This window comes from Pelmatolapia mariae, linkage group LG4 (genome assembly GCF_036321145.2).
Source record: "Pelmatolapia mariae isolate MD_Pm_ZW linkage group LG4, Pm_UMD_F_2, whole genome shotgun sequence".
NCBI lineage: Eukaryota > Metazoa > Chordata > Actinopteri > Cichliformes > Cichlidae > Pelmatolapia > Pelmatolapia mariae.
This window is the reverse complement of record NC_086230.1, coordinates 10,518,987-10,534,308: the sequence shown is the minus strand read 5'-3', so window position 1 is coordinate 10,534,308 and position 15,322 is coordinate 10,518,987. Positions and strand designations below refer to the sequence as shown.

General features: G+C 38.3%; 1 protein-coding gene across 1 annotated transcript; it reads right to left on the bottom strand.

Moving 5' to 3' along the window:
- Nucleotides 1–4,397: 4,397 nt before the first annotated feature.
- Nucleotides 4,398–9,149, bottom strand: LOC134625725 (interferon-induced very large GTPase 1-like). Its single transcript, XM_063470975.2, has one exon. The coding sequence runs from the start codon at nucleotides 9,147–9,149 to the stop codon at nucleotides 4,398–4,400; it is 4,752 nt and encodes a 1,583-aa protein (XP_063327045.2).
- Nucleotides 9,150–15,322: the final 6,173 nt, after the last annotated feature.

Here is a 15,322-nt window from a genome sequence, read left to right as displayed (position 1 = left end):
AATTTTCTCCTCTTCTCAAGATGTGAGTACCCTTAGACTAAGGCAGATTTAGGCAGTTCTCCAGGTTTTGGACATTGATGGTGGAACTGTTTCTGACACGCAATGGTTCATGGACAGTATTTGCTGTAAAAGACACCAGAAACCATGAGTGAACTTTGGGTTTTCATTATAGTTTTCACTGTAACAATCTTTTTTACAGTGTAAAGATGAAACTATATCTACATACTACCGGCAAGTGAAGGCGTGCTGTCTTTCATAAAAATATTGTAATTTAAAATTTTGATTATATGGGCAAATTTTTCTGTGCTGCCACCTAGTGGACCGATCTTGTGGACAAATTGTTTTGGACAAAATTGTTGGCAACCATGAAGGCAGCTTTTCACATTATGTAAAATGCGGAATTGGCCTTGTGCCTTGGACACATTTGTCTGTCATAGTTCAATGATTCAATTTTCAGTTGTATTTATATAGCGTCAGTCACAACAAATCACCCTAAGGGGCATATATACCTACCTCCTCGAAAGTCTTCCTGTGTTATTTTTCTGATAGGTTTACTTTGTGTGATTCAGAGTGATTTTTTAACCCTAACCTTAATCCCCTTATATATTTTTGGTTGGTTACAAGAAACAAAATGTGTAACTGTGCAGCCAGGTTAATCACCAGCTCACAAGCTGGTTATCTTGTAACAGGGTTATACAACTATTCAAAGGCAACGCACACTTATTCAACTGCAGGAAAAAGACACCACAAATTGGAAGATAATCAATGCATGAATGTGAAGAAAAACACTAAAATAGCTACTAATGTTTGAGTTACAAATTTTCCAAACAAGCCTCTACAGCGAGCCAGCATATATATCCAGCTCACAAAGACACAACGAAATTTGTGAAAAATTGTGACATTTTTCACCGTTTTTATCCTTTTTTTTATCACTGGCATGTGTTTGGTTAAATAAGTGAAGTTTTTTACAAAGTGATAATGATAGGTTTGTAGCATAAACCTATTCGCTGGAACGTTCAAGACAATTCTACTACACAGCAAAAGCAAGACACAAGTAGGCAAAGTTCTTTGTATTGCTCGTGCACGAGGGAGACCCAACTGGAGCCAAGTGTCGTTCCGCCCACTTGACCTCCATCGGACTCTCAACCAGGTTCCCTATAGCACTCCTTTTATCGTGGTTACATGAACATCCATAGGTTCATTCATAACCACAGAAGAATCTGTGGTTATCTTGCAGGAATGTTTTTAAATGTACAAATTGGGAAGTTTTTATTCAGTCTTGTGGAGATAATCTTAACGCTTTGGTGGATATGACGCAGTTTTTATAAAGACATGATTATACCCCGTAAGCGTGTTAAAGTGTACACTAACCAAAAAACATGGGTCACCAAAAGCGTCAAATCCTGTTTAAGGAAAAAGAGACAGGCTTTTAAAGAGGGGGCTGTTACTGACTTTCAGACAGCCACCAAAGACCTGAAAGTCGAGATCTTGGATGCAAAACAGAGCTACAAAAACCATTGAAAGCAAATTTGCTGCAAAAAAATTGGGTCTGCCTGGGCAGCTACAGGACCAGTGTTGCCAACACCTCACTAAGAAAAATCGCTATTGGCTGTCCTAAAAGTTGCTAAATGATATCATCGCCTAATTTGCATAATTGGTTAATCCTAAGTAGTTGTAAGGGACGCTGCAGGAGAGCGAAATAACATTGTGGAAGAAACATAAAGTGAGTAAAAAAAACACCCTGAGAGCATTTAGAATATATTCAAAAGTACAAATTAAATTTGTTTTAGCAATTATTGTTTTTTTAATGTCACAATTCCAACCCTCCTCCTATATCTGAACTTGGGACCGGCAAAAGTGACCCGAAATAGGCACTCTGGCGGACTTACTTTCTGTGTGTGTGTGTGTGTGTGTGTGTGTGTGTGTGTGTCTTCTTAAGTAGTTTTAAACCTTGTGATCGGCTTCGCTCATGCGCATTTGATTTGCAGTTTGTATGCATAGGGGTGAACATCTCCTGCTCTGACATCAGATAGGGGGGACTGCTGCGTGAGGACTACCTGACGCCTGTGAGCACTTTGGCATGGGCGAGGTGCCCACGGCAGCACCCGCTGCTTGTTGAGAGTAAGAGCGATACGTGCTTTCACGTTAAAAAGTCGTCATAAGTCTCCAATAACAGCGGAAAAACTCGATAGATTTGTCGCTAGTTGCTTTTTAGAAAAAAAGTCGCTAAGGGGGTCTGAAAACTCGACAAAGTCGCTAAGTTGGCAATAGTGTACAGGACAGCTTGGATCAGACAGCCTGCAGGGAAAGAAGTGGATTGGGATGCAATAAGCTGAGAGCTCTCACTATAAAGACTGTCTGAAGAATAGTTTAATATTAACTTAGATGCTTTAGGCAACACAGGATCTGTACATGGACCTGCCAGAGGAGGAGCCCTCAGACCAGAAATTAATTTAAAACGTTTTTTTCTAAGAAACATTTTCTGTTTGTTGAAGTAGATTTTGTAAAATATCACCGATGTCAATGTTTTGAAATATGAAAGAAGTATTCAAAATTCAACTGCTAATTTAGATACTGTAATAATGATGGTTATTTACATACTTTAGTTTATGTATACTCCTTTATAAAGCATCATTCAGTTTCTTGAAAGACACTATATTCAAATCTAAGTTATAATTAAAGAAAATTCAATCAAATTGTATAAATCTGACTTTACTGCATTACACAATGAGTTAATACACTGGGTCTATCTTAGTCATGTCCACTGGAGTTTACATCTTCCTTTCAAAAAGTGCAAAGCTTACTATCCTCCTGCTCCACTTTAGTGACTGTGAAGAGGCTGCCAGAGGACAGTGGTTAGAGTTCAACAGGATGGACGAGTAGAAAGGACTGCTACACTATCTGCTGTTCTGTGAGAAAATAGCTAAAGATTAAATTTAAATTTAGATTAAATGAACATGTCATATGCTGGCGATGTGAAGCAGGCAAGAAAGGACCCAAACGCAGACTCAAGGAGGCAAAACATAAACTCAAAAGGCAGCTTTATTGCTGAACATCAGGAAATACAAAACTAATTAAACTTGGAATGTACATGAAAAACAGGCTGGAAGGCAGAACACAGGGCAGGGAATGAGGGGCCTGAGACATGAGCGCTGAAAGGAGGAGACGCAGGATGAGAAACAGACAAACCAGCAATGAAAAAGGAAGACGGAAGGGCTTAAATACACAAGTAGGAAAATAAGAGGATGGGGAACACGTGAGAACACAGCTGGGACGAATCTGACACAACGAGACATGAGGACACAAAACTCAATACAATAAGTGTCAAAGTAAAATAAAAAATGCACGACAGACACGGAGACGCAGACTAGAAATAACATGGAACACAGGAAAGGTACATTAACAAAACTTAAAGACTAGAAATCAGAAGATAGTAAACAACGTTGGGAGCTGGAAATACAGAAACAAAACCCCAAAAATGTCTTTTTTATTGTTGTTTTTTATGTACTCAACAACTGGAATTATCAGACTTAGACTTGTTTTGTGGTTAAAAAGTAGAGTGTGTGTATGTTCATGAAAAAAAACTGATTCACGTATGAAGCAGTTAGATTTATTAAACCTCTTTACTATCATTAATAACACAAGAGTAAAATTTTGTGTTGTCACTGATTGACAATTCAATAAATGTAAATGTAAATAAAAACAGAATGCAATCATTTGCAGAACTACTAAACTAACAAAATGTAGCATTTTAAGAAAACCATCGGCTTTTTTTACATTTTATGGCAGTAACATGTCTCACAAAATTTGGGAATGGGGCAAAAAGGGTTTTACATTAAGTGGTACTCAAAAGAAACATTTTGCAACGAATTAGGTTAACTGGCAACAGGTCAGTAACATGAGTAAGACAAGATCATCTAAGAGAGATTCAGACTATAGGCAGACATTCACCAGTTCATCACAATGTCATTTTTGACAAAATACATCACATAGCAGCTCTTTTCTATATTAACTATGCTTCATATCATAAAATATAATATCATTCAAACACGTAATTGTCACTTTTCTTTAAAAATAATCAATAAACTAAATTCTCCTTTATGAAAACTGTTTCCTCTTCCAGAAATCCTTTGGTAGTGATATCATTTTAGTAACCTTGATATATTTACCTTTATTTCTCTTCTACTGTAAATTCTCAAAATGACTGTTTTGGTCTGTATAAGCATTCCTTTCAGTAAAGCAGGTTTCTGTGTACTGGTCTAATCACCTATTAACTGCCAACATTAAAAATTTAAATCAGTAAGATTATGTAACTGTCATTTTATACAGTTTAATTTTTAAAAATGTCGCATGAACACAGCTGCTGTAATTTTCAGCAGAGTTGGAACTGTGCTGATTTACTTATAGTGTGTACTGAACATTTCATCCAGACTTTGAATAGCAGCTTCTTTAGTGTGTGTCTTCCACTCGCTGGGAATCTCACCACGTCCTGTGAATTTTAAAGCATAGTGGTTTTCCAGTTCCTCTTGAAATTGCCACACAAACCATTTCCAGTACTTCAGCTTAGACTCATCTGAAGTTATGCTCCAGTTTGCATATGGTGGTCCAGCACTCCGATACTGTTTAAAAGGAATTAGTTTTGTTGTATTTTTTCCAGCATAAAAATTTCCATCACTTGCAACCTTTGTTGTGCAGAACTCAATACACATTTCCTCACTGTTAAGATACTGTGCGCCCTTAACTGCAAAAGATCGATGAAAGGGGACGCTGTGGTCTTCAGGACTGTGATCTTTAACAGTGTTGGTACAAACAGCTCCACAGAACGGGCAGGTTTCCCAGCAGCAGTTACACAGCTGATCAATGAGGATTTGATCAGGTCTCAGCCTGAATTCCTTCATCTTATCCAAGGAAAGCCGATTCATCTCCCCTTTGATGGATATAAGACCTTTCTCAATCTCTTCTTTGAGAAATTCGAAATTGTTTATGTCCCTGAAGTTTTGACAAGAGATAGATTCAAGAGTCAGTTTATCTTTAAGGAAACTGGAAAATTCCTCTACCCACATATCTATGTCTCCTCTTTGTGTTTTGACGTTATTTGTTGCATCAAATAAAGCTTGATAGGCAAACTCATGCATGTTGCCTGCATTTTTCCTGAGTATTTTGAGTGCTTTATTTTTGTGTTCTTCTGACATATGTTCATTTACTTTCTCTTCGATAAAAGCCTCGACTTGCTTCCTCGGGTTTTGGATGTAGTTGATAAAAGCATCAAAGTCCTCGTTCTCTGCAAGTGACTTCAACAAATGTTTCTCTAAGTTCAGTCTGTTCCCATTGAATGCTGGGAAAGTGCACCTCATCTCTCCAGCGAGGTCAATGGCGGTCTTGTTACAAACAGCCTCAACAAGAGAAACCTTCAGTTTCCCACAGATCATTTCTCCAAACACAACAGCAGATGAGTTTCCTTTGCAGAAGCTGCTGAAAATGTTGTAGTATTGTGGTTTTTTACTCTCCAAGTAAGTGTGAGCATCATTGCTTGTTTTGAATTTTTTGTGAGACTGTGAAAGCCAAATGACTGCCCTGTCAAACACATACAGTAAGAGATCAACTGTGAACTCCTTTTTGAAATCATATTTCTTGTTTGATTTGAACTCTGTCACTTTCTCCTGAACATTTTTGGCTACTTCTTGTAAGTAAGTTGGACTGTAGCCTCTTGTTGTTACAGGTTTGCTCTTGATTATATCAAGCGATTGTTTTTCAACATTTCTTATGAGGGCTCTGATTAATTGTTTATCTTCAAATTGAAAAGATTCTTTTGTAGCTAAATCTTCATAATATTTAAGTAGTTTTTTGACTTTCATTTTCTCTTTTGTGTCTTGCTGCTTGCTGAACAAAATATATTCAGAATAATCACCAACGTTGGATATGGTTTTGTATTTGTCATTGCTTTTGCAACTAATTATAAGACCCCACTCAAAACCAAGGTTATTAAGAATGTTTGCTTCATCGTCTTCCAGATTAATGTCCTCAATGGGTTGTGTATCTGCAGTTAATTTTTTAACCCAATCACTCCAAAAACTGTTAAACTGTTTTTGAAGTTCCTCTTCATCTTTTGCTTTGTCTTTTAACTGATGAGCGAGCTCTTTGCTCTTTAGCAGCAGTTTGCTCTCAAAGTCCTTTTTCTTATCATCCAGCTTTTTACACGCTTTCTTCTGCTGAATAATTTCATCCAGTTTTTTTATCGCTCCTCTCACCAGTTCCTCTTGGAACTCCTTTATTTTATTTTCAAATTGGCCTCTCCACTGAACCAGTATTTCTTTGTCTCCATCATCCTCAAAGTATGTCACCAAGTCATTTTTAATTGCTTCATATTTTTCATTCATCGCTTTGAAAAGATCACTACGCTCAACCTTGTCAAGTTCTCCATTTTCAATTCTGGTATGAAGCTGGTTTTCAATAATCAGCATGTTGCTCCTCAGGGCCCAGGTCCAGTTCCCATATTCAACCTCAAGTTTTCTGTAAATTGCAATTTCTAGTGAGTTTTTGAAGTTGAAAACAAAGTGTTCGTTCATCAGGGCTTTCCACAAGTCATGAATTTTGATTTTGAAATGTGAGATAGTAATCCCAGTGGACTGTTTAGCCTTAGACAGGATGATGTTCTTCAGCTCTTGGATGCTCTCACTGTAGCCTGGATTTGGAGGAGCCATCGGTGGACTTCCCTCCCATAACTGGGCAAAGTATTTCACATCTGTTTGCACATCAAAGGCAATGACATCACTGAAGCACTCAGCATCACATACTTCCTCTTTAGCAGCTAGCTGAGCCATCTGGTCCAGTTTTTCTTGCAGGCGTCTTTTCCCATCCATGTTTTTCTCAGCAGCTGCGATATCTGTCACATTCTGATGAACAAACACACAACTCGGAGAAAGTTTAACTTTCTTCATCCTCATGAAAGCCTGAACAACAATCTGCAGGACATCCTGCATGTCAGCTGGATTCTCACCAAAGATGTTGATCAGTGTCATGTTTCCCAGGCCAACAGTAAATGTTGCCAATTCATTGTCGTGATGAAGAGTAGCATTACTTTCCAGCTCAAGAGCACGAAGTCCTTCAGTGTCCACCACTAGAAAATAGTCAAACTGGAAGTCTTTCTTGATTTCCTCTGACACTTTGACCAGCTGCATGAAGGCACCTTTGGTGCACCTGCCTGCACTCACTGCAAACTTCAGTCCAAACATGGCATTCAGCATTGTTGATTTTCCACTGCTTTGTACGCCCAAAACTGACAACACAAAAACTCTCTGGTCGCCTAGTTTCTCAATGACTTTATCTAAAAAACTAGAGATCCATGTTAGAGGCACATGACCTGCATCACCATCCATCAGCTCCACTGGGTGTCCTGAAATCATCAGATCTGCAGCCAGTTCAGGGTATTTAGACCAGTCAGTGTGTCTACTTTTTGCTTGTACTTCTCTATGGGCTTCATAGATCTGTCCCATTTCTCTGAAGATGTGCTCCAGGCCAAAGGTTGCAGACTGCAGTTTTTTTGAGATTTGTTCAAGCTCAGTTTGTTTGGTTGTTAACAGATCAGATTTGTCGTGTTTCTTCTTCAGAGCCAAGACTTCAGTCCACTTTTCATCATAGCTTTGAAGAATCAAAGAAAGATCGTCTGTGGATAGGGCATCTATTAAGATCTGAGTCCATTTCAGGAAGTACTCCTTCTCTTTTGATGGCAAAGACAAGAGGCTTTCTGTGAATGACTTCATCAGTTCACTACGTGAAGCTTTGCATTGATTTTGTCTTATTTGTATCAGCTGCTGTTGTTTCTGACTTTTTTCCTGCTCGGTGTTTCCTTTAAGGTGATACAGCTCTTTATTTATTTTACACCACTTATGCCACAGCTTGCCTTGACAAGGTAGAAATGTATCTTTGATCTTTGAAATTTCCATCCCTTCAAGCATATCAACTGTTTTCAATGCAGCTGATTTCCCTTTTTGACAGACTTCATCATCTTCATCCACTCTGACTCCAGGGACTTTGGCCAAGGATTCAAGCTGGAAGGATGTATTATCAGGTTCATGTAAAATCTTTCTGATAATTCCTTTCAGTTCTTCAGAAACATCTGATTGACTTCTGTCTTTCAGACCCATTTTGTATTTTCTCTTTTTCACTTGAAGAGCACCACAATCATTATCAGCAACGAGAATAATGAGCCACTTTGGTAACTTGTAAAGGTCTTGGATTACTGCAGTACTTTTCTGGCCTTTTTCCAGAGTCGGCACAAGAACAACAGTGACTGAAGATTTTTCTGTCAGTATCTCACACTGTTTTTCAAATGACAGAGCATCACCATGAAGATTACAGAAGGCAGTGCAGTCAGTGAAGGAGTCATTGGGTTTTCCAGCAGGGCAGTACCAGGTAATCTCTGCCACACCATCCATCAGATGGCGAAATTTGGTGCTACCTGGACAGTTCCTGTGGAAGAAGGTGCTGTGACGGTCATTGATCACAGTGTTCATGAGCTGAGATTTCGACACTGACAATGAACCCAGGCGGAAGAAAAACACCATGGGTGTCTCAGCTTTGCAGATGGGCATAGTCTTCATGGTCATGGCATGTGAATTATCCTTGATGTGAGTTTTCTTCCATGTTTTTTGTATCTGCCTGAATGTCCACAAAGGACATTCAATATCCTTTGTGACTGGGTCAGGGACAAGCAAAGGTAAGGCGTACTGACACTGTGATAGCTTTGTAACCAGGTTCTGCTTCAGAAAACTGTCTGAGCAGTGAAATACTGCCATCTGAACATCCATTGGATGCAAATGAAACTGTTTTGATTCATTAGAGTCTACACTTTCACTAAATAGAGCATCAAAGTCATCATCATCTGTGTCTTCAAAATCAGACATTTGTACAGACTGTGAATGGCCCACAGCAGGATTGTCTTGTCTTACAGGAATGTATCTGGCTCTATAGTCTAACATCAACAACCTGTGAAGAAAAGAAAGAGCTAAATCTTTCTCAGATGTGTCATGGCCCTGTTTCACAGGAGGGCCTATTTTAAGAAAGTCTGCTGTTGACATCTTCTGCTGATGTTTGTCTTGAAGGTTGAGTCTTCTGAGTAGTATTTCATCTTCTCTTTGACTGTGTTTCATTGTGTAGTTTTCTTCAGAAACATCTAATAGATCCTGTAGATAAATCAGTGTTTGTATTTACTGTTTGTAAAGAACAATGAATAGTTCCTTGAAGATCTTCTACAATGAATGTGAGTTTCTGACCTTATTCTTGTTTCCACTCTTATTCATTCTCAGGGTACCTGCAGAATAGCAATGATTTAACAGATTAGCAGAAATACACCTTTCCATTCAATTCAGTTTTATTTATATAGCACCAAATTACAACAAGAGTTGACTCAAGGCGCTTTATATTGTAGGATAAGAGCCCTACAATCATACAAACAAAACAAAGAACACCGTAACAATCATATGACCCCTATAAGCAAGCACTTTGGCGACAGTGGGAAGGAAAAACTCATTTTAACAGGAAGAAACCTCCAGCAAAACCAGGCTCAGTGAGGACAGCCATCTGCAGCGACCAAGTAAGGGGAGAAAGACAGGGCAAAAGACCCACTGTGGAAGACAGTGAGAGATTAATAATAACTAACAATTCAATGCAGAGAGGTGTATGAATACAGAGTGGGTGAAAAAGGTGACTGAAGAAAAAAAAGTCAGTGCATCATGGGAATCCCCCAGCAGCGTAAGGGACTAAGGGAGCATTCAGGGTCACCTGATCCAGCCCTAACTGTATGTTTTATCAAAAAGGAAAGTTTTAAGCTTAATCTTAAAAGTAGAGATAGTGTCTGTCTCCCAAATCTAAACTGGAAGCTGGTTCCACAGAAGAGGGCTGAAAGCTGAAGACACAGCCTCCTATTCTACTTTTAAATACTCTAGGAACCACAAGTAAGGCAACAGTCTCAGAGCAAAGGGCTCTAATGAGGTGATAGAATACTAGGAGGTCACTAAGATAACAAGGGGCCTGAATATTCAGGATTTCTACATCATGAAAATTTTTTAGTACTGCTTGAACGTTTGTATATACTGTACTGTGCAAAGATCTTGAACCACATTAATTTCTTTCCATTTTGCTAGGAAAATGGAAAATAGTTGCAACAATTTATTGAAACAAGGATGAAAATGCCCAAGAATTTATAAGGACACACAGCACACCATTGGAAGAGATGTTTTAGACTCACTTTGTTGGTGGAAAATATTATTTTTTGCCTATTAAACTGTGTTATCTTCGGAATTTTATCAATTAAAAAATAAAAAAATATGAACAACTGATGAGTTTTTACAAAAAGCTGCTAGTAACAAAGTATCATTTAAAAATAATTATTTGCTATGTTGTCCGTTATGTGCAGATACCGCTCTGGTTCATCCCAAGAGTTAGGTGGGGTTTTATGCTTTGAGGATTCATAGGTCAGTGTCAAATGCCTTAAAAATAATCAAAAAGAAAAAAAAACTTTCTTTGCAATGGTTAGGTACAAGGACAAGATTAAAAATGAGCGAAGAAGCAGCCAGTGTGCACAGAAAACTTTGAAAGACCATCAGAAATCTCAGAAAAGTCTGACTCCTTGAAAGCAAAATAGAAGGAAGTGATAGCAGTTTCAAGACTTTTGCATAGTGCTGTGCCTGCTCAGTGAAGGTTTTGTCTTTAATTCTTTACTTTAAACCCTTTCCCTCGGGATGAATAAAGTATTATCAATCAATCGATCAATCAAACCATGAAATATATGGAACAAAGTATAGTACAACACAATAACTCCTAATAAGTAGGACTAAAAGTTTACTGTAATACAAAGGAGCAGTTCATTAGTTACCAGCCTTGCAAATCAACCAAACCCTCAAATGTCAGCCCAGATCAAAGCTTCTCAGTTTTTTGGTACAAATGGTTTGGCCCAAACTGCCTAAAGTAGTTTGCTTCACCATTTGTTTACACATTTCACAACACTCTATAATAGGACTTAGAAAAAGGCAAAAGTACCCTGTAGTAGATGCAATTTGCGGGCAACAAGTCAGGTATTTGCAGGAAACAATGAAACAATTACACTGTAAGACCTGCGACTAAGGTGTAAGTATCCTGTAATTACATACAGTTTGGAAAGGAAGGAAAGAAAGGAGTTACAGCAGTTTAGTATGATGAAAGATAGCAATGTTAAAGTACTGACAAAAAGTAAAGAGTGTGTTGAGAAGGTCAGAAGCAGTTGCACTATTTCTTTGTGTATGTAAACAATGGCTGCTGCAGTACATCTACGAGGACAGGGAGACAGTGGTAAAGTTTGCAGTAGGAGTTAAATTCACTCTAAGCCACTTCTTGTTCACAGTGGGGATGGACAGGCTGGCAGATGAGGTCAGAGCTTTACTTGCAAATGGAAAGTTACCTCGATAACCTATTAATAACTGTGTGTTAATGGCAAATACATAAGTTGTTGTTCATGAATTATAATTCAAACATAATTCTGTGAGAAGTCTGCGGCTGAGGTGTGGTCTTTGGCTCCTCTGCAGGGGAGCAGCAGGCTTGAGGGGAAGGGCCAGGTAGGCTGGCAGGGCAGGTGCAGCTTCCCTTTTCAGTGCCGCCGGTTCCAGGAAGAAGGGGTGTGGTGTGGTGACAACTGGAAAGCTGTCTGGTCATCACAGGAATAATTAAAGGTCTTTACAAGCGTACTGAGTGTTGCAAGTGACTGGGGTTTACAAGTGGTGCCAAAACCCAGCTTGCAATGTTGGACGTGCTGACCACGCAGACTTAAATGGTTGCAGAGATGGCCTCAGCGCACAGGGAGCATGCAGCTGAGCAAGAAGTGCAGATGCCAGGCTTTAGGACCAGGCCAAATGCCAAACCCGGGTGCTGGAGAGGCTGGTCAGGGCTACTGCTGTCAGGAAAGGTGCAGACAGCGGCTCTGAGCCTGCTGCCAGCCTTACGAGGGAGCTTGACTGACATCAGCCGAGCCATCCTAGACCGATTGGGCCTCCCCGGGTCTGGGGCAGCCGGCACAGTGGTTTAGAGGTCATTAAAATTGATTCAGAATTTGAAAACGTGTAATTATTCGTGTCATAAATCATGACACACTGCTCTCTTCTACAAAAGCTGTCTTTATAGGTTGAAAGTAACAGTATCGGTATTGTTATCTGCAATACTGGCCCTGGCCCTCAAAGCAGCCATGCTCTGTTGGCTGACTTGATTGACAGCTGTGGGTGACTATGCCCAACTTTTGAACTTTACAACATTCAAATGTTCAGATAATTAAAAACAAAAATACAACCCTATGAACATAAAATTTCATAAAGTGTCAAAATCAATCCGCCACATATTAAAATCTCACCTCTCTTGACCATTTCTTCTTTTTGGTCCAGCTCTTCATGTTCCTCGTGCATGAGTCTACTGTAGCAGTGGTGATTGTTTTCAGAGACCATGACATCGATTTTCTCTAAGAGATCTATTATCTCGTTGGCTTCTGTCATGCCTCTTGTGCACATGTGGCATCTTTTTTCACTAAATCTGCTGTTAGCTTTCAGGTCTGCCAGTGCACTTTCATATTTTTCACCCGGCCACCGAGTCACAACTGTCATTACATAAGGAAGAGATCCTTTCCCAAAAGCTTTTTCAAGCCACTGAACCCCTGAGGTGTAATGGCTGCTATGCCGACCATATGGTACCAGTAAGAGAAAGGCATGAATTCCCTGGTTTAAAGGGATTTTGTCAATATTTTGCAGACCAAGCATGTTGATGACCGAGATGTGCCGGCCACACAAATCATATAGTTTGGATGAAAATTGTTCGGCATTTCTTTCTTCATCATGGTCAAATAAAATGTTTCTCAGTCCAAAGTCAATGGCATTTAGCTCACCGGTTAGCACAAACGTGAGGGCAGGCAGCACTGAAACAAACAAAAGAAGAACTTACACTACAGAATTAAAATGACACTATCAGAGAAAAACAATTGTTATATTATTACAAATATTACCTTTGTCACTAACTGCAGTTGATGCAGACATAGTTTCTCTCTGTCTTCTTGTAGTTTTATTGCTCACTGAGTAGCAAACTTCATTACTGGGATTCCAACTAAAAGAGTGGTCATACCTGAAACCACATAAAGAGCAACCATGCACCAATACCCCATGTCAGAATACACTTGCACTACTGCAGTATTACATATAGAGCTAGATAAAACAAACATATGGTACCAAAAGGAAGGAGGCAGAAAAAAATATACAACAAGGCAGAAAAAAAATATACAACAAATTCTCACTTGGATGAAAAACATAAAATCTGTTTGGCAAACCTTTCATATTATGTTAAAATGTTAGACTACCTTTGTTATCTTTCACAGATGTAGTTCAATTGGTTTTGGATTATTTTCCACCTCCAGGTGCTGCATTATCTTTATTCTCTTCCATCCAGCGGCTTTACTACCATTACAGTCACAGGACAAAGTAATTTAAAAAGAAAGAAAGAAAAAAGAAAGATGAAATCACATAGAAAATTCTTTTTTTCTAAAATGATTAAAATACAAACATATTTTGTTTGTTTGTTTTACAAATTAAGAACTTTATTAAAAGTGAACTCTTGCAAGTATAGTAGTTTGCAAACATGCCAACTTTTTCCTTTTCTCACTTCTTAGGATGACCCAATTGTGCAACAGACATTTACTGGTAAATTTTAAAGATTCACTGTGTCTTATCGTGGCTATAAAAGATGAATAAAGGTGATAAGAATAAAGTTTTTTTAATCTTTATACCATAATAACAAACTGATCAGGGAAGTATCTGTGTGTCAGTAGAAAAAATTCTCTATTCTTCCTGTTGCTATGCAACAACAAATTAAATGGACTGAGCAAAGTCCATTTTTAGTGCCTCTCTCTTATGACATGTCTGCAATGAAACGCAGAGACAGTTCCTCAGCAAGCCTAACTTCCAGTCAAGAAGTTCTTGAAGCCTTGATGACTTAGAAATGCACAGAGCAAAATTATTTGTTTTGATTAGTTTGTTTGTTGCACAGTCTCTGATTTTCCAGCTGACTAAGTTTTCAGTCTCTCATAAAGCTTTAATAAAAATGATCATGTTCTTGTCAGCATGACACTCTTTTACGGCTACCATTACAATGACAGAAATTTGTTGCTTGATCAACTCACCATTTCTGTGTAGATATGGCTGCCCTGTCAGAAATCCTCCTAGTACCCCTGAGATATTTAGAGTAGGATGATTATATGTCGCACTATATTTCTGCCCCTGACCAATCCCTCCCACAAAGGTAAAAAGAGAAAAAAATGTGGCGCTTTGAAACCGTGTCACTTACGGGAAAATTTTGGGTTGGGCTTACTGGTAATGATACTGGTAATGAAACTGTTAGCACTGCCCTGCCATGGAGTGAAGTGTACCCAGATTAGACTCAGATAAGAACTAACACAAAAGAAAACTGACCTTTATTTCAGTTGCATTAGCAAATATAAATTACAGTAAAAGACAGAAGCTGAACAAGTCAAAATGTAGTATGGGAAACCTCAAGGACTGAGAACCAGTACAAACAGTACAACGCAGCAAGAAAAATAAGGTTAGAATATGAAAATCTAAAGTACAAGAATAAAGAACAGATTATGCAAAAAATATAATAATGAGCAAAATTCAACTACTGAACTCAAAGCTTGGAGTCAAAGCAGATTAATACATGGCAACTTAAAAAAACAAAATAAATGCAGTGAGGTCATAAAATTTCTTCATTCATTTGATAAATTTTTGGATTTTATGCCAAGTAAAAGCTTTTCTACACCGATGTACTAATAAATTTATTTTACCCTGATCAAAGTATTATGTTGTAAAGATTACAAATAACTGTGCTCTTATCAGCATGCTTTTATACAGCCAACATATTATACAGAATAAAATTACTAATGAACTTTGACACACCATGTGTTGAGCAGTCAGATCATGTTACATGAATGATGATTTAAGATTATGATGTTATTAGGGATGCACCGATACCACTTTTTTGGAAAACGAGTACGAGTACGAGTACTTGCATTTCAGTACTCGCCGATACCGATACCGAGTACTTAATAAAAACATGATTTAAATTTACAGGTAACAGCTTTAGTCATATAATTTAACAAAAAACAAACAACAAGGGACTAGTTTGGAATTAAGAACATTTATTTAAAATGAAAAGCATGTTGTATGCAACATATTACAGAATAAATAATTATAAAAAAACAAAATTTAATTTTAAATTTGTTCGTCTGTTTCTCTGTTTAGAAGTCTCACTAGCACAGTCACAG

Bases quoted from the DNA above. Each gene is read 5' to 3' on its own strand.
- LOC134625725 (XM_063470975.2), bottom strand. From the start codon at position 9,149: ATGAAACACAGTCAAAGAGAAGATGAAATACTACTCAGAAGACTCAAC.